Consider the following 22,081-nt stretch of genomic DNA (forward strand, 5'->3'; position numbering starts at 1 on the left):
TTTTTGCTCTTATTTTGCTGTTTTAATGTTCTACTTACCATTTATTCAGTTTAATCTGATGTAAGGGATTAGAGACTTGCACCATTAAAAGAAAACAAAACTTGATTTCTGATAGTTTCTTATCCATTCATTTAGTAAATGTTAATGAAATATTTTCTGCTTTCCAAGAGCTGTGCTCAGCCACCTGGAATAAATAGATATGCGTGTACATATGTGCATACAATTGAGTGTGCAGGTGAAAGTACTTGCCCTGAAGGAGCTCATTGTTTGGTAGCAAAAATAAACATATAAACAACTTTAGTTCGCTGTGACAGGTGCTCTGAGAATTAATATATATAAAAGGATAAACAGTATAAGAATGTAACTCCATTGGAAAAGTGAGTAAGGAGTAACAAACCATGGGTGTGGCAGGTCTACAAAGGCTTTAAACAGGGGCTCCTCTGAACCGAGTCTTCGAGAGTTTGCCAAAGGACTGGAGAAAGAACAGCATGGAGAGGGTAGCGTGAGAAAAGTTCAGAGACAGGATAGCCTGGTGAGTTCTGCCACGCGGGCATGTGTGGGGGTTGACAGCCCAAGCGAGAGAGGGGGAACAGGGTACAGCTGCAGTAGTAGGCATGGGGCAGTCAAGGAAAACTTCTGTGCCTGAAAAATCACTCTAAAGCTGAAACGCGTGGCCACCTAAAGGTGCCAAGGCTTAAAGGAGCCAGAGTGAGAAAGAGGGAAACAGACATGAGAAGAGGGAGTGCCTTGAAGGGAGCATTAGAATTAAGGACAAAGGGACTGGGTAACTAACTTTGCTCATTCTGCAAATACACGATTATCTGTAATGCGCCTCCTCTCCTTCCTCAGTCCAATCTTATACCTCACCCTGGGCTCAAAGGTCATTCTCAAGAAGCCTCCTCCAGGCTTTGTTCTGGAATAGCACCTCCTATGCATATCTGTCTTATGTTAGTATCCATCTGGGGCTGTCTCCGTCACAGGGAGGAGTGAGTCTGTGCTTTGCTTACCTCGTCCCTTTGAGCGCACTGCAGCGCTCGGGGAACCTTTCCTAGGTAAAAGGATGAATGGACGATAATGCATTTATTGGTAGAGGAAATGAAGGAAGTGAAACGGGCCTGCTGGGACAGATAATGGCTGGATTTTAGAGTGTGATGTTAATATTTTGGAAATAGCTCAACATGGACAAGCCTAGTAGAGGCCTAGTATTCAGAAGAAAAATCTGGGCTGCAGTAAGATTTGGTATTCATCAGAATATTGATGTCATGGACATGGACGAGGTTGCCCAGACTGATGGAGCATAGAAGGGAATACAGACAGAATTCTTGGAGCCACCAGGAATAAAGAAACCTGGAGGAGAATGGGTGGAGAGATAGGATGCAGAGACCCAGAGAAGTGTTTCTACCATATGATTGTCTGTCTTCTCGTTAAAATAAATTTTTCCATGTCTGAGCCTCAGTTTCTTTGTAAAAATGAAATATTTCCTTCCTTGCACTGCTGCTATAATATGTATCATGTTCTCAAGTGCCTGGTATGCTTCCCCGGGGCGTACCGGTATGTAATGTGCACTGTGTAAACGGCGTGTCATCACGCAGCCTAGGTTTTGGAGTCAGACTTGGGATTTGATCCTAGTTGTTGCATAGAGTTTGCATCTGTGAAGTGGAAAGGAAACGGCATAAACGATTGAGGATGGAATGAGATAGCGTAAAGCTCCTGTCTTATCTTCTCTTTCTTTAAACTTTCTGTGAAGTGGAAAGGAAACGGCATAAACGATTGAGGATGGAATGAGATAGCGTAAAGCTCCTGTCTTATCTTCTCTTTCTTTAAACTTTTATCTGCTTTTTATCATTTTTTTTTACCATGCATTTTATTGTTTAATTCTGCATAAACCTGGAATGTGAGCAGTGAATTTTTAAGTTTTTTAGTAAATAGCTCAGACAGTAAATACTTTTATACCTGTATACATAGCAGTCTAATGAACATGTTCTAGTAACATTCTCTTGAGAATAAAGAGGAAGTTGATGCTTTTCCTTTACTTCAGTGTAAGCTCCTATTCTTTTTTCTTAATATAGAGTTGATGTACAGTACTGCATAAGTTACAAGCGTACAGTATAGTGATTCACAGTTTTTGAAGGTTATACTCCATTTATAGTTATCGAAAAATGCTGGCTCAATTCCCTCTAAATTTCAGGTTTTAAAAGGTTGTGCTTTTGTTTTTTAAGCTTTTTAGTCTGTTTAGTGAAGGTGCTTTTCTGTATCATAGTCACTCTGGTTGAGTATACTGTCATTTTCTCCCTAAACTCCTCCTGTTTGCTCCGTGGTTGTTTTCCTTCTCTTGCTATATCTCTTCATCCTGGTGGAGATTTGGAGTCTTCTTCTCAGGCACATTCTTTTTGTTTGCTTTGTTTTCTGTTTTCTTTACAAAGGGAAATGTTAATCATTTTATTTCTGTTATTAATATTTTGGTGCAATTTGTTTTTTTTTCCCTTATAAAAATAAAATCGGGATCTAACTTCATGTATTTTAGGAGCGATCCCCAAATGGCGGGTCTGTGTGTTACATGCTGTTAGACCCTCACTATTTTGAAAATAATTTTCTTGGAACCAGCATCAGTTTAAACGTTCACAAAGTTTCTGGTTCAGATTTCCGGCATCTCCGTGGAATGGAAAGCTCTGTCACCGTCCCGAGCTGAGTGGCTGCTGCCCTGTGCACACTCACTCATTCTTCCCACTCGGATCTTCCCTCCCACTGGTGGAGAAATATTTTTCTATACTCCCTAACCAGAGGAATATTTCCCTATAAGTGTGTTTTTACTTGGGGAAGGACCATGGGATTTTTTTTTTTCAAAAGGCAGCTTGCTTCACTTGTTTATAAAATCTGGTTGGCCCTACTGGCATTTGTAGTTCTATGCCTAGAAAATGGGGGCTGTTTTTCTAATAGTAGCGGAGGAGTGTAGAGGTCACTTTTTAAGGGGGAGTGATCTGATCGCAGTATTCAGGCTCCTGTCAGAGATGGGCTGAGCCTGGAGACAGGAGAGGCCTGTGCGAAAGGTTTGGCTGGCTGTGATAACTTGCATCACAGTCTTACAGGGGTTCTATTTTTATCTCCATCTAGTGAAGCTTAGCGGGCTGGTAAGATAGTTGTGGAGCTGAGAAGAAAGGGCAGAGTCAAAAGAACTGTCTGTGTCAGAGATCCCCAGGTACACTAGTTTCCCTGAAGAACTCACAGAACTCAGAAAAGCTGTAATACTCATGGTTATGGTTTGTTACAGCAAAAGAATACGGCCTAAAATCAGCAAAGGCAAAAGGTGCATAGAAGAGAGTCCAGGAGAAACTAAGAGAAGCTTTCCGTTGTCGTCCCCTCTCGGGGCAATCTCTTGGACTTGATTCTCCCAGCCACAGTGTGTGAGAATGTGTACAAAGTATTGCCAAGCAGAGAAGCTCACTCAAGCCTTAGTGTCCTCAGTTTTTATCGGGAGTCAGTTGTATAGTCATGAACACACCTGCGTGTCAATCTCCAGCACCCTGCAGACCCTACATACATAACTCTTTTTTTCTGTGATTGCAAAGATTTCCGAATCATTTTGTTTTGGGTTCCCTGTGGGTTGAGACAAAAAGAGCATGACCCAGGCCCCATGCACAGAACAGATGTTCACCACAGGTCCCGTTGTTATCATAAACGCTGGCATGGCCCTGGTTATGCAAAGGATCTCTTATCTGGCAGGCTCCTCTGTGAGCTACAGGAGCCCAGCAACCATCAAGGGCTCGTCTTGGAGCTCTTCACCATGTGCGGCCTAGTCCTGCTGTGCTAAGCCTTTTCTGTGCACCTTCCACAGTCAGAACACCAGGCGAGTGGAGTGGAGACAAGGACATTTAACCCCGGAGTTGTGGAGCAGTGAGAGTTGGACTGGGCTCTGGGGTATTTGTGATACTTTATGGTCCTATGATTCTGTTTTCTTCACCAATTTATAAAACCCCTTGCCCCTCGTTGCCCAGGGAAAAGTACAATGTTCAGGAGCAGGAATACATTTATTTTAGAGTTGAGGGCTGTTGCTTATAAAGAAGTAAAAGGCATCATATAAAGTTATATGAAAGAACTAAAACCAAATATATATCGATTTGATTAAGTGGGTCAAACTAATTTATTAAAAGAAATTCATATTGAATCCTACCGTAAAACCTGACTGTATGCTATATACAGGGAACCCAAAACAAAATGATTCCAAAATCTTTGCGATCACAGAAAAAAAAGAGTTATGTAGGAAGCAAAATTGACAGGGTTTAGTGATTTTAGATAAGGAGGAGCTAGGAGAGACTTGTTTTCCAACTTAAGTAACATCAGATCTATGTTCCCCTGCTTAGTATTAAAAGGATATTTTCTGACATCGATTCCTTTCCTTTTCATTGGATTTTCTCTTAAAACTTGGACTAACCTTGGCTGAAAGGTCAGTTTGCTGCTTTGTACACACTAGACTGATGATTACCTGAAATTGAAGGTGAAATTGCCATGTAATTGAAGGAACATTGGAACATGAATCAAGCAGCCCCAAATTCTAAGCTAACTTGCCTCTCAGTGGTGTACTATATCTGGAATTTCCCTTAAAAGTGGCAGCTGAGACAATGGTAAAAATGTCCAAAGAAATGCAGATCCTAGAATCAACACGTAACTGCTACGTATTAGCTAGTGGCAAGTAACTTAACCTTTCTGAACTTCAATCCCTCATCTGCCCAATGGGAGTAATAATAGAACCCCTTGTGGTGTTTTGAGGATAAGTAAGGCAATATCCCTGAAGCACGTAAGCACTAACCAGGGTGAGACACATAAGTGACCGGTGGGTCTCAGCCTTCCTCGTTATTCCTATGGCCATCATTGTTATGTCATGAGTGCACTCCCTCTAAGACAGGGCCATTTTCCAGTGTAAATCCAGCTCTATTTGCTTAAACTAAAATCTCCCACATAACTTTTATGTTTCATTTTTCTGATGTTCTCCCATATAGTGACTGATAGAATGTAATTGGACCATGGCTAACGCTTAACTCACATCTATTTTACTTTTTAACAAAATGAAGTTTTAATAAGTAGAAATTGTTTCTTTTTAAAAAGCAGAGGACAGGGAGTGCTTTTATCATTGCTGGTTCTTGCATAAGAATTAATCACTTGAAATTTGATAATCATGCTTACTTACTGTATTACTTAGAACTACTACTTTATATATCCTACTTTATTTCCAAGTGGCTTTAATTCAGCTAAAATTCATAGTTCACTCAGATAAAAGTAATAGCTAGATGAGGAAGCCAGCGAAGAGAGGGCAGTGGAATTGGTGGGATAACTGATTCAAGTCAGGGATGGGTTAGTGCCCACCAGTGAGTGGCATGAGGTCCTGTATTTTACCAGAAGCTCATAGCTGGAGCAGCCTTGAGCCCATGAACCAAAACTTTCCTCACATCTGTTTCAAAATCTACAGTGGACAAGACACTTTGCTTTTGTTGCTCATCCAGTTTTGTGTGTCTGACGCACAGTGAGGCCAAATAAATGGCAATGTCAGAGTTTGGAATAGTGCACTGCAAGGCCACGTGAGGAGAATGTTCAGAAAGCCCAACTCGCCATGGTTTTCAGGGGAAAAGGCTTTTTATAGGCAAAATTGAAGGGGGTGCTGCGGGGGTATTACCTTCCCCTGGTGGGTGGTGGTTCAGGAATCTCAGCCACTAGCCTTCTGGTCCCATCCTCTGGGGTCCCGAGCTGGTGCTCAGCCTGCAGTCAACGTCCTCCACCCGGCTGGGGGCTGTTAACGCATATCCTGGGAGGAGGACGCAGGACCTGGCCCAGAGCCATGCTGTTGTTTCTTGACTGCCTTTCCTTTGTTTCTGCGTTCCTTCCCTTCCCTAATTGATTCAGCTGTTTGGAACTCAGGGAAGGTCTAGGAGGCCAAAATCTTTTTTTCTACAAACAAGAAACGGGGGACGTGGAAAAGCTTTTGTATGCAGGAGAACCCCAGAGGGATCTGATAGGTTTCACTTTCTTCACCCTTGCTCCTCCCTGTTCCAGAAGTTGAATCTAGAAACTTAAGAGGCAGTCTCTTTTTAAAAAACTTGATTGAGATAATTTCCCTGGACAAGTCTCCTTTTGAAGTATATACTTCTGTGGCTTTTAGTACGTTCTCAGAGTTGTGTACCTATCACACAATCAGTTGTTGAACATTTCCCCAGAGGAACCCCTTTGGTGTCATTCCTCCCACCTCCATTAGCCATAAGTGTGTGCTGTAGCTTTGTCTGTATTGGACATTCCGTGTAAGTGGAAGCATGTAATATCTGGTCTCTTAAGGCTGGCACTTTTGGCTTAGCGTAACGTTTTCAAGGTTCATCCATGTTGCAGCATGCTGTATTTCATTCCTTTTTATAGTTGAATTGGATCACATGTACCACGTTTTGTTTACATACTCCTCAGTTGGTGGGTATTTGAGCCTAAGCGCTGTCTCTTCCTTCCTCCAGTCTCCCCCTCCAGTCCATCTCTGAATAGTGCCCATTTCTGCTTTCCAGTTTATGCATCTGTTATGTCTCCTAATGGTCTCCCTGCTTCCGAGCTAGCCTGCCTTCTCTTTTCCACACTACAGCAAATGTGACTTCAAAATAAATGGAACTGTATTCGTATGACTTACCTTCCTAAAACCCTGCGATACAATGAACTCACTGCCAGGTCCTAGAAAGCCCTGTCTGAGGGTGTTGCCAATTCTGAAGGCTTGAGGGAACAGACGGCATCGGTCAGTCTGCAGCGGTGGGGCCGGGCAGCTAGAATATGCAACACCCCACCTCAGGATCTTTGAATTCCAAGCATTTAAGACAAAATGTCTTTGGTTGTCCCTGCCCTTCAAAATCAGGGCCCAACTCCTTCATGTTGTTTACTCTCCCATTTACTATTTTTCAGACCAAATGATCTTTCAGTTTCTGAGAAGTGGCAAGCAGTTTCTCTCCTCTAGTCTTTGTACAGGCCTCACCCACTGGCTCGAATTTTTTCCCCGAAACTCTTCCCATGCTGGCCTTGGCCCTCACCATGCATTCTCTCCTTCCTTCCTCTGTCCTTCAACTTTTCTGTCAATGCGTATACTGTCACTGAGGGCCAGGACCCCATTGGAGAGAGGTGATTGAGGTCTTGAAGAAGGCGCAAGGCTTTTTTCTTCCTGACATCTTCACCTAATCTACAGAACACAGTTTGGAACCCACAGATCTAATAAAAGGTTTTCTTACTGTATTTGACCAACTACAAGAAATAAATGTGATGGTACATTTTGCTCACACTTCCCTTCCATTTTCTCTTTTTTAGGTGCTATTTCAAGTGGTTTCAGGCTGGAAGAGTCTCCATTTGTTCCCTATGACTTTATGAACAGCAGTACTTCACCAGCCAGTCCTCCAGGTTCAATAGGAGATGGCTGGCCACGTGCCAAATCGCCTAACGGCTCTAGCAGTGTTAATTGGCCACCAGGTAAAATGCTGGCATCTTCTTTTGTGAGAGTTTGTTTCCATTAATATTTCAGTACCTCTGGACATAAAAATGATTTGGCCCCAGTTCTGTTTGATTGGACTGACTTGCACAGAGGGTGGGAGCGAGCACAGAAATGGTGAGTGAGAAGCTGAGCGTCAGGTTTGGGCTACTGAGTGACCTGGCCTGCTACCGGTGCTTGTATGCTGTGAAGGTGCGGTTAATTAGTCCAGGATGAAGCATGATGGAAACCTGTGTTCACTGTTCTTCTCCAGCTGTCTGGGGACTGGCACGACAGCATTTCCATCTATTGAGGAATCACCAGAAATGCACTTACCAGCCTGCTTTGTCCAATCCAAGTTGCTGTAGCCCTGTGATTATAATAAAGCACTTTAAAATACACTTGTAAAAATATATAAACCCAGAGAAATTACTTCATGCAAAAATTTGCAAGTTACTCATTAATAACAGCTTATATTAGTTGTGATATTAAATCAGCCTGTTAGGGTGTTGGGAAATAATTTGAGAATATTGGGAAATATTTGAGAATTGCATGGACTTTAGGAATGAAACTTTGGGATCGTTATAGTGGATTTTTAGATGACAATTAAGCCTCAACTAATTTTAAGTTTTTATTTCCAGAATTTCGCCCTGGTGAACCATGGAAAGGTTATCCAAACATTGACCCTGAAACTGACCCTTACGTCACTCCTGGCAGTGTCATAAACAATCTTTCAATTAATACTGTGCGGGAAGTTGACCACCTCAGGGACAGGAACAGTGGTATGTAGACGGGCACAACTTAGGGTTTCTGAATGGTGCAGGGCTCAAGGTAGACGTGAAACTCTGAGGAGCAAGAGTCACTCCAGCACAACACAACCCCTGACATCCAAGGGGCTTCTGACAGTGATAACAGAATTCTTGACGATAGGTTAACTCTGAACCACTTTTTAATTGATGAGGATTTATTATCACTTGACAGGGTGAACATATATATTAACTTGAAGAATCAACAGACATTTGCTTTCTAATAACTATATTAATATATAACTATTTTATAACATGTTGCCATATTGTGGTTATTAAGAAATGGTTCTTTGTTATGAAAGATGTTATATTATTATTTGTTTTCACACTCTGGATATTAAAGAACTTTCCTCTGGAGAAGCATTTAGCTTTCTTGGTCTCTCAGAGTGAAAATAAGAGCAGTTTAAGGGTCCATTGATCCAGATGTGCTTTGCAATGGATTATCACATAAAATCCTCCTCCTTGTTACTACGGGGTTGTTTCTCACCATGTACAGGAATGCCACGCACAGCATGCAATAGAGGAAAGGTGAGCAAAATGAAGGAGGCTAGATCTTTGTAACATACATCCTCACCACTATCCCTTTACACAGTTTGTAATAAAGAAAATGTCAGACAGTCAACACTTTCTATTAAATACATAGTTTGTTGACAGATGTTTGCCATGTCACGGTGGTGAGATAAGAATCCTCGTCATTCTAAAATAGCTGAATTAGCCAACAGTGGTGTGTGGAACCACCTGGAATGTGGTTTCACAGGAGAACGTGGGCAGTGAGTGCTCGTGGCCTGTAGTTAATGAAAGGATCCAGCAGCAGGAACTATTGCAGAGATTCACAGAATGGTCGGGTCTGGAGCTAAACTAGAGTAGCTACCATCAAGGGGATTTGCAGTAATAGGAAGAGAGGCTAGGTTCTGGAGAACATGGGGCTCGGTGGGGAGGAATGAAGGCCTGGCCCACTGGTGGAGCCGGTGCCAAGGCGCCTCTGTGAGCCGCCCAGCAAACAGGCACGAGCTCAGAGACAAGCCAGGGACTCAGATGGAGCCTGGAATGAGAAGCAAGGCTGGTGTTGCCTCTTGCCAATCGCATTGTTGGGGTGTAGTCTCACAGACACGTACGAGGAGACGGGTGGGAGAGGGACCTCTTCTGAGCCAAGGTGGAGGCGAGAAGGAAACTGCCGTCGTGAGCACCGTGCCCAGGCCCTGAGCACGCCTGTGTCCGTCCTGTGGCATGCTCTTAAGTTGCAGGTTGTCTGAATGCTTTTGCGTCTCAGAACGCCTGGCCTTCTGTTCGAATGCATGACTCATTGGGCTCTTCCCTTGTGTAGGGTCATCCTCATCCTTGAACACCACGCTGCCTTCAACTAGTGCCTGGTCATCCATTCGTGCCTCCAACTACAACGTTCCCCTCAGCAGTACAGCACAAAGCACTTCAGGTGGGCCTTGTCGCTGCGCCTGGGCTCTCCCCGTCGGAGCCCGGGGCCGGGCTCTTGTGTTCACCTCTTATTTTAATCCAGAGTCGTCTTTTCAGGGAGCTAGGAGTGTATTTCTGAGCTTGGGATGATATTTTTAACACTGTTTGCCCCCTTTTAAAATTTGTCATATCTAGTCGTCATTTATTAAAATAATCAGGTTTCACTGAATAGCCACTCTTGTCTGAGATTAAATGTAATTTAGTTCAAAGCAGTAGTTCTCAACTGTCTGTAGTGAAGGACCTTTTATGTTTTTTTAATGCCCACTTCTTTGCAGACTGATCACTTTTGTAAAATACAGTAAACCCGAACTTGAAATTGCTAGAAAAATGATTACAGCCTTGGGGGTGGTGTCAGAGTGCTCTCGAAGTTTACAGACGCTTGCTCTGAATTTCTCATACTGTCACAAGCCTTAATAAACTGGGTTGTGAGCAGTCTTCCCATCATACTTTGAGATCTGTTGGCTTAAAGACAAGCTCCTTATGATCAGGTAGAAAAAGTTGACGGTGAAAGTAGAAAAAGATCATAGTTGACGGTGACAGAAGTTAAAAAATTTCTCTGTTGGCTTCTGCTCCTCCTCTTTTTTAGCATTTGTTTTATTTAGTTTCCTGTATCCCTGGCTGTGCACTGGACCCAGAGGCAAATTGCTTACCCTCTCTGAACCTCAGTAGATAGTATGTGAGGATCGGAAGGAGAAGTACGCCCGGCAGACCGGCACTCGGTACAGCGTGTCCCCTGTGAATGTCTGCTGTGAGGACTCCCTAAGTCGGGTCTACTTTTTTCATGAATGAGCAACAAAACACTGAAACCCAGTGGTCTGAGTACCGGTCCTGAGGGACTCCTTAGGATTGTCAAGGTGTGGGGTTCCCACTCGCTCTTTGGAGCAGTTCAAGCAGTGTTCGATGTGCTGTTGTATTAGCTGGACTAAGGGTCTCACAGGCCTTAAGACTGTTAATGAGACAGTCTGTTTTGAGGCAAGGGAGCGGGTTCCTTTTTAAAGTTTATTTTTGTCTGATCTGCTTTTAGTGGGGGAATGGGTACTGCCATTACTTAAATTTTCTCTTTTCTGAAAGCATTTATCTCCCTTCTCCCCCTCTTTGTTTTTCTCCTTCGAGTAGCCAGAAATAGTGATTCCAAATTGACATGGTCCCCTGGTTCAGTTACAAACACCTCTCTGGCTCATGAGCTGTGGAAGGTCCCTCTGCCACCTAAAAACATCACTGCTCCGTCCCGCCCACCTCCGGGACTGACTGGTCAGAAGCCACCCTTGTCTTCGTGGGATAATTCTCCCCTTCGAGTAGGTGGAGGATGGGGAAATTCTGACGCCAGGTATACCCCAGGTAAGACGACGTGCAAGAAGGTGATTTCTTGTGGTTCGTTCACTGAACACCAGCCAGTACCACCAGTCTAGAGACCTGAGAAGAAGACTGTTGCGTTATCCTCTGTAAAGTAGGATTAGAAGGTAACACAGCATAAGATTACTAGTTCGTTGCTGTCTTCTGCCGTGCTTTTGAGAGTGTTAAATTTTACTTTAAATTTTGCCCACGTTATTTAGGTTTCCCCAGAAACACGCACCAGTCAGCAATGAAGTTAATAGAATGGGGACCCCTCCTTTCAGAAGCTGCTCAAGAGCTTATCTCATTTGGTGTAGTAACTTCCTGCACGTGGCAGACTTGTGGTGACACCATATCACATGAAGGATCGTCTGATAAACCTGGGGTCAGTGAGGACAGCCCATCCGGGCCTTTAAGAGTGGGCCCTGTTTTGGGGTAAAAGCTTGGCCTGTACTTAGAATCATCAGAAAATTCATTGATTAAACAGGGACATTTCAGAGTGAAAGGGGGTGCCATTAATTAACCATGCAGGCCATACAGGTTTCCTGTGCCAGGAAACCTGGGACAAATGGGCCCCACCCCCCTGCTCCTTCTCTAAACGACTAACGCGGGACCTGTACTGGATCCCGTCCCCGCCTCCTTCCCAGCATACGCTGCACACCCAGCCACAAACACAACTCGGGGCTCATCTGCTCCCCTGTCCCCAAGTGCACGGAGTTTTCTCAGCTCCAGGCTGAAAATTGTAGTGAAACCTCATTAATAACAATTTCCGATCTTCAGAGCAGTGATTGGTTGAAATAAAACTTGAAATGTTTCCTTAGAGGGAAGGTTTTAATTATATGAAAAGAACACTTGAGTCTGTTCCAAGTTACTAAATCCAAGTTAGCTTGGTGTGATGTGTGAGCGATTCTTTCAGGCCACAGCTTACCGCCTGGCAGTGCATGATGAGGGGGCATCATAAACGTGGCTGAGGACCCCTGACCCTCAGGAGGGTCGATGGGAGTCGGGTGGGATCAGGAAGCCTGTGTGAGTCAGCCACGTCAGCAGAGGGGGCAGGGTAGGCCAAGGCACAGAGAGCTGGGAAAACACAGGGTTTCCTGTGAAGTCGGAGCTTGGCAAGGGTTGGGGGGCGGTGTTCAGGGAGTGCTGAGTGCCTTGAGCTGTGACATTTAGCCATCTTCTAAAGGGTTTCTGAGGCTCTTTTGAACAGTTTTAGACAGGAGTGACTGGATCATGTCTTGAAGCTCGGCTGCTGGGAGAGGGAGACGATGCCTTGGAGCTGGACAGGAAAGCCAGATGCAGAGCCCCTGTGGTAGCCCAGGCTAAACAAGGAATGTCTGGACGATTGCAGGCTCTTAAATCCCCTCTAACTTAGCACCCTGTGGGACGTGCATGCAAAGTCATCCAGTACCTGAGATGATCATGAAGTTAGGCTATTCCCCAAATAGGGAATGGGTTTAGCTTTATAAATGGGAAGAGCCCAGAGGCATCTGGCCTGTGGTTCACTCGCCCACTGTGATGAGCTGGCAGCCCTCTGAGCCCCTCAACCCCAGAGGCCAAGCCATGTGCCCCAGGAATTAGCTGCTGGTCAGAGCTGGAGTGAGGTGGCATCCTGGCCTATGGGGAAGATACCCCAGGTAGAACCACAGGTGAGTAAGAAAGAAGGAAACGGATCCCCTGAGCTCAAGTGATCCTTCTGAATCTCTCCAGTGTAACTGGGCTGTGTTGTCCTGCACAGTCATTCAGGCCACAGTCTTGGAAGGCTGACTTGTCCTTTTTCTTCCTTGTTTAGGTTCCAGCTGGGGTGAGAGCAGCTCAGGGAGAATAACAAATTGGCTTGTTCTAAAAAACCTTACACCTCAGGTAAGAACATCAGGTATCCTGGTTGGTGGTGAACTGGTTCCAGGTCACATGGAAGCAAAGGCTTCCATGCTGGTGTAAGTCTGAGATGAGGACTGCCTAGGCCTGCTCAGTGGACTAAATAGATGTTAAGGCCTGACAGAGAATGGTCTTCGGATACCTCAGGCAGGCTGGTGGTCTGATCCTGTGGTTCTTATGCTATGAAATGCACGGGAGCTGATCAAAACCAGAGTCCTAGATCTCACCCCGCAGACCCTCATGTAGCAGACCTGGGCTAGGACCAGGGGTCTCCATTTCTGTAAGGGCGTTCAGATGAGTTTAATGCAGGTGGTCCTTGTACCGCGTTTTGAGAAACCGCGTCTGCCCGTTTAGATGAGAATATTTTCTTAGTCCCTGGACGACCCCCTCCTCTGGAGGCTGGGTGTTAAGAGCCCACCCCCCTCCTCCCCAGGGAGCAGTGCCTTGATGAATCCTGTCCTCAGGGCAGGGAAGAGAGAAGACCTGAAGCCACAGCAGGGGCAATGGCTAACTAAGGAATTGGGGATCTGGGGAATATCCAGGAGTCTAGAGGCCACAGAGGTATGGCTCTGGGACCAGTGGAGGTGGGGAGGGAGGCGCTGTGCCCCATGACAGCAGTGAGTCCCAGTGCAGAGTGGCACCAGGAGTGAAGGACCTTGGGCAAGAGAAAGAACCAGAGTCCCAGCCTGGGACCACCTCCCTGGACCGGCCTCGCGGCGGTGCGTCTAACTGGTAGCTCCCTGGCTCTGTTTCCTAGATTGATGGCTCAACTCTGCGTACTCTGTGCATGCAGCATGGCCCACTGATAACATTCCACCTGAACCTCCCACATGGAAACGCTTTGGTCCGTTACAGTTCAAAAGAAGAGGTAGTGAAGGCACAAAAGTCTCTGCACATGTAAGTTGCCCATTCTGCGCAGGCGCCTGGAAAATGCCCCTGGGGTGCAGGTTCGGAATCCTCTTGTTAGGGCCCCCTGGCGTGGCTGGGAGCGCCTCCGGGGACCCTGCACGCCACCCCTGGCCTGGCATGTGCGGCCCCGCAGCGAGCGTCTCAGAACGGCTGCCGCCTCCTGTGTTTTGGCTCCAAGGGCAGCGTTCAGAAGGGAGCATATCACCCCAGATCAAAGTGGCCCAGAAAGTCCCTTCAATTTCCCGTTAGGAGACAGGATGCGATCTGACGCCTCAGCAGAGCTGGGTGGCATGTCTGGGCCTGGAGAGCCCTGGGCGCTGTGCCCCACCACGTGCGGCCTCTGGGGCGCGCGCGGGCTGACGGGAGGGCCCTCGGCGTCCTTGCATGCCCTGCCCTCTCCTTTTCCCCCTCCGCGGTGACAAAATGCCCCCTGACTTTGGCTCAGACCCCTCAGCTGGCCCCCCGTCTTCACCAGGCCTGCTTGTGTCTCTCTCCTCCAGGTGTGTACTAGGGAACACTACTATTCTTGCTGAGTTTGCCAGTGAAGAGGAGATCAGTCGTTTCTTTGCACAAAGTCAGTCTCTGACCCCTTCTCCCAGCTGGCAGTCTCTCGGGTCCAGCCAGAGCCGGCTGGGCTCCCTCGACTGTTCCCACTCATTCTCCAGCCGGACCGATCTCAATCACTGGAATGGTGCTGGGCTGTCGGGAACTAACTGTGGAGACCTTCATGGCACTTCCCTCTGGGGGACCCCACATTATTCCACAAGCCTGTGGGGTCCTCCCAGCAGCAGCGACCCCCGGGGAATTAGCAGCCCATCCCCCATTAATGCTTTTCTTTCTGTTGACCACCTGGGTGGGGGTGGAGAGTCCATGTAACAGTGTAGACTAGACTCACGAACTTCGACCTCAAGCCGCGAGAGAAAGGAGCACTAAGTTGGGCTCGCCGCCTGCAGCCAGGGGCCACCTGTGGGAACAGCTATTCTCTGCACATTCTCCACTTTGTTTTCCCTGAAACATATCAGTTTGAATACTTGAATCATGCAGGCCAATATTATAATGTGAAAAGGTATCTATCTATTTACACTCCCAAATAGCGCCATACATGCTAAACCGTATAGAATGAGCTCACTTGTGTATATTCATCATGTTTAGCCTTTGAGTTCTCTTTTTTCCCCCCTTCCTACCCCTCCCCCCCATTCATTCTTTTTCTCTTCTTTTTGCAAACAAGTTTTTTGGGCTGATAATGTATGAGCTTTTAACTTTGCACTGAAGGGTGTTCTCTCCGTCTACTCGGCAATATGGGGAGGGCAGCTGTTCCAGTGTAAATGTTTACTCAAGGATGTTCTTAAGGTGTGCGCTCTCTACTATGCCTTGATGTTTGCCTACCTTATTGTGGTATCGTGGAGTTTAAAAGATCAAGTTATGATACTGACTTAGGACTATAAATGAAAGTATTGCACCAGTTTTTTCATGTTAGAAAACTAAAGAATTTCACTCTGCAGTTTGAAAAACTGTGGCCACAGCTGTGACTTGCAGCCCACCTGCCACCCAGGACGGGCCCTGCACTTTGAATAGGCTTTCCATTTTGTTTTGAAGGTTCCCACGTTGAGCCTTCTTGTTTACAGATTTTTTTGTTTGTTTTTTGAGAAAAAAAAAAATGTTTACTCTTCCATCATTTAAAAAAAAATTAAAAGACAAAAAAAAAAATGGAGGATGATTTAAAAGATGCTTTCTATCTCTGGGAAAAAGGAGCAGCATTTGGCCATGTTCTTTTGTTTTTCTATTCTGTCCTAAATCAAAGAGCATGGTTCTCAGGAAAACCAGTTCCCCAGTTTAAAAAAACGAAAAAAAAAAAAAAAAAAATCTCCTTGTAGTTTCTTATAGGAAAAAAGAAAAACCCCGACTTTTAGCACTGATACTACATATTGCTCTGTTTAAGAATTTTCTCTGCCAAAAAAAAAAAAAGGAAAAAAAAATGCTTAAAGCTGGAGTTTGAGATTCTGCTTTCAGATGCTGTCTTTTTATTAGTGAGTGATGATGGTTTGCTAATAATCAATAGGTAATAATTTTTTGTAATCCCATCAAGTGGCTCTCTCTGTTTCCGCTCTCTCGTGACTGTGTTAATGTTTAACTGTTGTACCTTAAAGCCGAAATCAGTAACTATGCATACTGTAACCAAGATATTGGGCTTACAGAATTGTTCGTTGTATAAAGAAAATTTTAAATGTTGTTGCAAACTAACGAGTTATACACCATTTTTAAAATTTCTTTCTCCCCACCCCCCCCTTTTTTTGCCCACAAATGGTATTATAATGCTTGCTTAGTCAAAGAAGAGAGACTAAACAAGGATAAAAATTTTAACAGTACAGAATTTGCCATCATTTCATTGCCTTGATTCTAACTGTTTGTGTCCTAAGATGCAAAAGAAGTCAGTGGCTTTTAACTGTTTACAAATAGAATGTGATTGTAAAATGTACAGTCTGGTTGTGTTTGAATTATGAACTTTCTTCAGATATAATAAACCATGACTTTTTGGCTGCTCAACATTAACTGTCTCTTTTTTGTGAATTTATTTGTACGCTCTTTTTTATAACGAAAGTTTCAAAGTTGCTATGTATGAGGGTTCTCATAGAGCAACCAAGTAAAAAAAAAATCTAAGCAAATATTTGAACATTTTATCCGAACTTATTCACAATTTCACCCTGAAATAATGTGAGAACAATGGGAAACTGTTGCTTGCTCCTTCCTACCCTCTCTGAGCATCTTTGGGATCTTGTTGCTCAAACTCTCCTGTGACTTCATCTTCCCCACCATTTGTGCCCATCTCAAGCCTCAGCAAGAGACCATTTGGAACATGAAGCTTAATGACTTGACATTGTTCTTAGTGTTAACTCTCATACCTCTGTTACAAAATGAGAAATGCCACAGCCTGGACTGGCCTTTTTCTTCCCCCTTCACGGCCCTCGCTCCTCACCGCAGGAGCTGCGGGGGCAGAACCTGTGTGTGTATTTCAGCGTATGACTTCAGATCATGCTCCAACTTGCCAGGTGTAAGCTAATGTTGTTGGACACCTTAATATAAGCAAATGTTGTTCAATGCATTCAATGTATATTGACTTCCATACTGGTTTTTCCAAAAACCAAAGGTAGCTTTGAAAAACCACGTCTGGAAATGTTTGGAACGTTAAGCTGATTGACCTTTTGGGGCTTTGAGTAGTATATAATTGACTTCATAACTGCGTTAATTGTATTGTTAAAGTGTTTGGGAGTTTTTTGCGCTTGTTATGTGGAAATAAAGTGTTTGATTTAAAAAATTAAGAAGTGGTTTGGTGTTTGCCTGGTCCTTAAACAGTTCTAGTCCCTAAACGACTGTGTTCCTCCTAAACCTTCCTTAATCTCTCTCAACTGCCCATGCCTTAGTGTAGATGATCAGTCTGACCGTGACATTCCCCTGACTCGGTGACCTTGAGTCACTAACAGCCTCTTAGAGTTGATCTAAACATTTTAATCCATCTAGCCATGTGTTTCCAGATACAGATCCCAGGAGGTACACCACTCCTCCTCCCCAGGACGTGTCCTGGGCTCTAGACATCCGGAGCTGCTCCCTGAGGGCCTGCCCAACGCTGCCTTCTCCTCAAAGACAGTAATCCGCTGGGGTCAGCTTGCCTGGACTGGCAGCCAAAATCCAGACTCTGTCCTGTACCAAACTGAATTTGTTTTGGGTGCAACAGAAAAGGATAACTTGATTGCTTTGCCAGGCAAAGGGGGACAGAGAGGGCTGAAAACCCTCAAGACTGTGTGTCCCAACCCAGAGCGGGTAGTGAGGAGTTTATTATAGAAGGTTCAGAGAGGGTGCGATCAGCTCGTGAACATTCTTCTGAGGTTGGTGATGGGACAGTTGGGAGTCAGCACCATCAACTTTCTGATTCCAACCAATCTGGGGTCTGTCTACCTGTTTGGGGGCAGCATACTGTTAACTTTTCCCACCTGAGCTGCCAAACAGCTCAAAAGTCATCTATGTATCCTTTGAGAGGGAACCAGGACCCTGTCCCTAAGGCTGCAGTATTGTCTCTTGACTACTCCATTATCTCTGCATCCTCTACCTTCCCTGATTAACAACTGTTTGGAACCCAGGGAAGGTTGTGGAGGCTGAATGAAGCCTATTTCCTGCAAACAAGAAAAAGGGGATACAGAAAGGCTTTTGTGCCCAGGAGCCTCACCAGGTCTTCCTTCTCAATTTCACCATATCACGAACCACCTGAATTTTCATAGATTTCATAGTTTTAAAAATCAACTCCTTATGTCAGTTTTTTGACAAAAGATGGTGATGTCATGACTCTATGAAAAATCAGTGCCACTGGCCGTAAATAAGCTATCTAAAAAGCAAACCAAAAAATAGACTCAGTTCTGGGTGAGACAACCTGTCAAAGCTCAGGGGGAGGTGTGAAGTCTTTGCAGAGGAGTTAAAGGCACAGCATCACGGAGGAACCACACTTTATAAATGTTTGTTTATATTTTTAAATTTATTTGGCTGCACTAGGTCTTAGTTGCCGCTCACAGGATCTTTAGATGCCACATATGAACTTTTAGTTGAGGCATGTGGGATCTAGTTCTCTGACCAGGGTTTGAACTGGGGGCCCCTGCTTTGGGAGCCCAGAGTATTAGCCACTTGACCATCAGGGAAGTCCCTATTTCTCTCTTTAAATTTTATGTTATTTATTTTTGACTGCACTGGGTCTTTGTGGCTGTGCAGGGGCTTTCTCTGGCTGCACCGAGGGGGACTTATTGCTGCACCTTCTTTTGTTCAGGGTGTGTAGGGCGTGGACTCCAGAGCATGTGGTCAACGCATAGGCTTAGTTGCCCGCAGCATGTGGAATCTCCCAGGCCCCCTGCATTGGCAGGCTGATTCTTATCCAGTGGACCACCAGGGAAAGTCCTGTTTATTTTTATTTTATTTTTTGGCTGTGCCACACAGCAGGCAGGATCTTAGTAGCCGAAATTGAACACACGCTCCCCTTCAGTGGAAGCAGCCTCATAAACACTGGACAGCCAGGGAAGTCCCTTTTTAAAAAAATGTTTTTGCTTTTTTATTTCTTGGAATACCCACACTTTAGAAATTGCTCCTCGGGGATGTCTGCGGTGTGTACAGGCGGTCACGGATAACTCCCAGCCTCGTCCACTGGGTCCCGCCCTGAGGCCTTGACTCAGCATTCCCTTTCTCCACTGAAAAGTGCTACCCTGACCACAGACAGCCTAGGCAGCTGGAATAAAACCCATGTCCTTGTGGCATTTGAGGAGAGCCCTAACGGCGGTGAAGCAACAGCCAGGCGTGGGGCAAGATCAGTCCTGCAGGCTGGGAGGACCTCAGTGTGAGCCAGGGTACAACACAGGAGACCAGCAGAAAAGAAGGTGGGGACAGCGCTTGCTCCACGGTGGCTGCCTCCTAGCATCACCCCGGAGCTAGAAGGAAGTCCCCATGCTTCAGCCCCACTGCAGACATGTTTTAAACCCTTGATGGAACCCTGGCCTTCGGCAGTAGAAGCGCAGAGTCCTAACCACTGGACCACCAGGGAATTCCCTTCTATGTTATTTATTTTATAACTGTATGTGAATCTACAACTATCCCAAGAAAAATTTCCATCTGAAATGTAAATTAAGCTCTTACTAGAGGAGTGATCGTCAAATCATTCTCTTGATGGAGCAGATATTTTTTGACACTGCTTTTGGACAAATGCCCTAGAGTTCCTGATTTCTGTCCTTCAGAAAAGTAATAGAGGTAAAACTGATTCTTCGGCTGTAAAGGATCTTTTTAAAAACTCTGTACTTTTTTTTTTTCTGGCCTCACTGTACAGCTTGCAGGATCTCTATTCCCCAATCAGGGTTTGAACCTGGGCCACAGTAGTGACAGCCTGGAATCCTAACCACTAGGCCTCCGGAGAACTCCCCAAAATCTTTATGAATGCCTGCCTCATTGAATTTTGGCAAAGGGGTAAATAATAAATTGACAACAAAAAGTTATAATAATAATGTTAACTCTATAGCCATCCTGGGACTTCCTGGGATTTCCTGGCTGTGCTGTGCTGTGCTGGGTCAGGATCCTAGGCAGGTCCCAGCGCCCAGCAAAGGCCCCAGGGTGCCCCCAGGGTTAAGATGCATACCACATGCTCAGTCACTTCAGCAATGTCTGACTCTTTTTGACCATAGCCCGCCAGGGTCCTCTGTCCATGGGATTCTCCAGGCAAGAATACTGGAGTGGGTTGCCATGCTCTCCTCCAAGGGATCTAAGGAGCCCCTCCCAAGTGTGCACCAGAGACTTCAAGCCCTTGTTTGCACTTCCTAGAGTCACTATTTTAGTTTTGTCTCTGTTTTAATATTTTTCCTATAGAAACAGATACGTGATTACAAAGATATTTTTAAGGAATACGATTAAGGCCTAGCAATGACTATAGGCCCTTATTACATAAGCATCAGAAGTTCCATTTTTGGAGGGGGCAGGGCTAACCCTGTGGCAGATTCGTGTTGATATTTGGTAGAGACCAACACAATACTGTAAAGCAATTATCCTTCAATTAAAAATAAATTAGAAAATGTCCCATTCTTCAGGAATTTAGTTTTCAAGTATTTCATTATTTTGAATTTTTCGTTCAATAACATTGTCTGGTTTTATTGGGCTAGTTATTATCATCCCCCTACTAGATATAACAAGTAACTCTGGTTTGCTAAGGTTGCCTTGTAAATACACACATTTAGGTTTTACTTTTTTTTTTTTTTGGATCAGTCCATTTTTACTGAGGGGCTTTCAGGGAGGGTCAAAAGGCTGAGAGCACAATGAGATTCAAGTCCTTCTCCCAGCCAGGATCTCTCCAGATTTGCAGTCCCTGAAAAGCAAGATTTACTTTTTAAATGACTCACATTTAAAGACAACCTTAGGGACTTCCCTGGTGGTCTGGTGGTTACGAGTCTGCCTTCTAATGCAGGAGACAAGTTATTCAATCCCTAGTCAGGGAATAAAGATCCCACATGCCATGGGGCAACTAAGCCTGAGTGCCAGAACTGCTGAGCTTGCCCACGCTGGAGCCTGTGCTCCGCAACAGCGAAGACCCAATGCAGCCAAGTTTTTTAAAATTTTAATAATTTAAAAAATAATAAATATGATTAAAGTGAAAATGTTAGTCTCTCAGTCGTGTCCGACTCTTTGCGACACCACAAACAGTAGCTCCTCTGTCTACGGAATTCTCCAGGCCAGAATACTGGAGTGGGTAGCCAGTCCCTTCTCCAGGGGTTCTTCCTGACCCAGGGATCAAACCCAGGTCTCCCGCATTTCAGGCAGATTCTTTACCATTTGAGCCACCAGGGAAGTCCCAGAAATATGATGGCACTCCCCTTATTAAAAAAATAAAGACAATCTTAGGTATATACATAGCAGTTCAGGTGATGGGCAGAAATGGGACATCCTGAGTGCCTAAGGATGAGGCAATATGGCCAAGGGAAAGCTCTTCCCACCGGCACACCTGTGCCCTTGGGAGTAAGTTTGGACTTCCTTGGCTGTTGAGTGGTTAATACTTTGAACTCCACTGCAGGGGGCGCGGATTCCATCCCTGGTGGGAAACTTAAGATCCTACATGCCTGGAGGTGTGGCAAAAAAAGAGAGAGTAGATAAATAACTGTCTATTGGTCTTTTACGGCCTTTGAAATTACACCACTCCAGACTGAAATCCTCATCAGACCATCTGCTAGCTCAGTCCCTGACCCCCAGTATCCAAAATCCTGCTTGGCCTTCAAAAGAGATCTTTAATCAGACCATCTCTCCACCCTCAGCGCCGTGATCTCAGCCAGGACGTCTCCCGCTTTCCACACGCTCTGTCCACACGCTCTGTCCACCCGCCCTGTCCACCCGCCTCACAATAGCTAGGGTGAGCTTTGCCCTGGTGGTCCAGTGGCAAGGACTCCGCGCTCCCAATGCAGGGGGCCTGAGTTCGAGATCCCTGGCTAGGGAACTAGACCCCGCATGCCAAAAGTAAAAGGTACTGTGCATGCTGCAGCAAATACTGGCAATCCCGAGTGCCACAAGTAAGTCCTGGTGCAGCCAAATATATATATATATATTTTAAACTGACATAATTTTCATACAATACAGGAGCCCAGTTCTAAAGTGTACCACTCAGTGGGTTCATGAGTGCATGCCCTCATGTAGCCCTCATCCCACCAACAGAGAA

General features: G+C 45.1%; 1 protein-coding gene across 9 annotated transcripts in view; it reads left to right on the forward strand.

Annotated features, from left to right (window-relative positions):
* TNRC6A (trinucleotide repeat containing adaptor 6A) overlaps nucleotides 1-17,183 on the forward strand; it is a 224,131-nt gene extending 206,948 nt beyond the window's left edge. For 8 of the 9 annotated variants that reach the window (XM_040257979.1, XM_040257970.1, XM_040258010.1 and 5 more), the window contains 7 exons: nucleotides 7,315-7,473; nucleotides 8,113-8,253; nucleotides 9,602-9,709; nucleotides 10,864-11,085; nucleotides 12,872-12,942; nucleotides 13,715-13,854; nucleotides 14,367-17,183. In XM_040257979.1, the coding sequence (XP_040113913.1) occupies nucleotides 7,315-7,473; nucleotides 8,113-8,253; nucleotides 9,602-9,709; nucleotides 10,864-11,085; nucleotides 12,872-12,942; nucleotides 13,715-13,854; nucleotides 14,367-14,742 (1,217 nt within the window). In that variant the 3' untranslated portion in view covers nucleotides 14,743-17,183. Of the gene's footprint in view, nucleotides 1-7,314; nucleotides 7,474-8,112; nucleotides 8,254-9,601; nucleotides 9,710-10,863; nucleotides 11,086-12,871; nucleotides 12,943-13,390; nucleotides 13,519-13,714; nucleotides 13,855-14,366 lie in introns of all 9 variants that reach the window. The other variant, XR_005724132.1, reaches the window with a different exon arrangement.
* The last annotated feature ends 4,898 nt before the right edge of the window (nucleotides 17,184-22,081 follow it).

Source organism: Oryx dammah, unplaced genomic scaffold (genome assembly GCF_014754425.2).
Source record: "Oryx dammah isolate SB20612 unplaced genomic scaffold, SCBI_Odam_1.1 HiC_scaffold_2, whole genome shotgun sequence".
NCBI classification, from domain to species: domain Eukaryota; kingdom Metazoa; phylum Chordata; class Mammalia; order Artiodactyla; family Bovidae; genus Oryx; species Oryx dammah.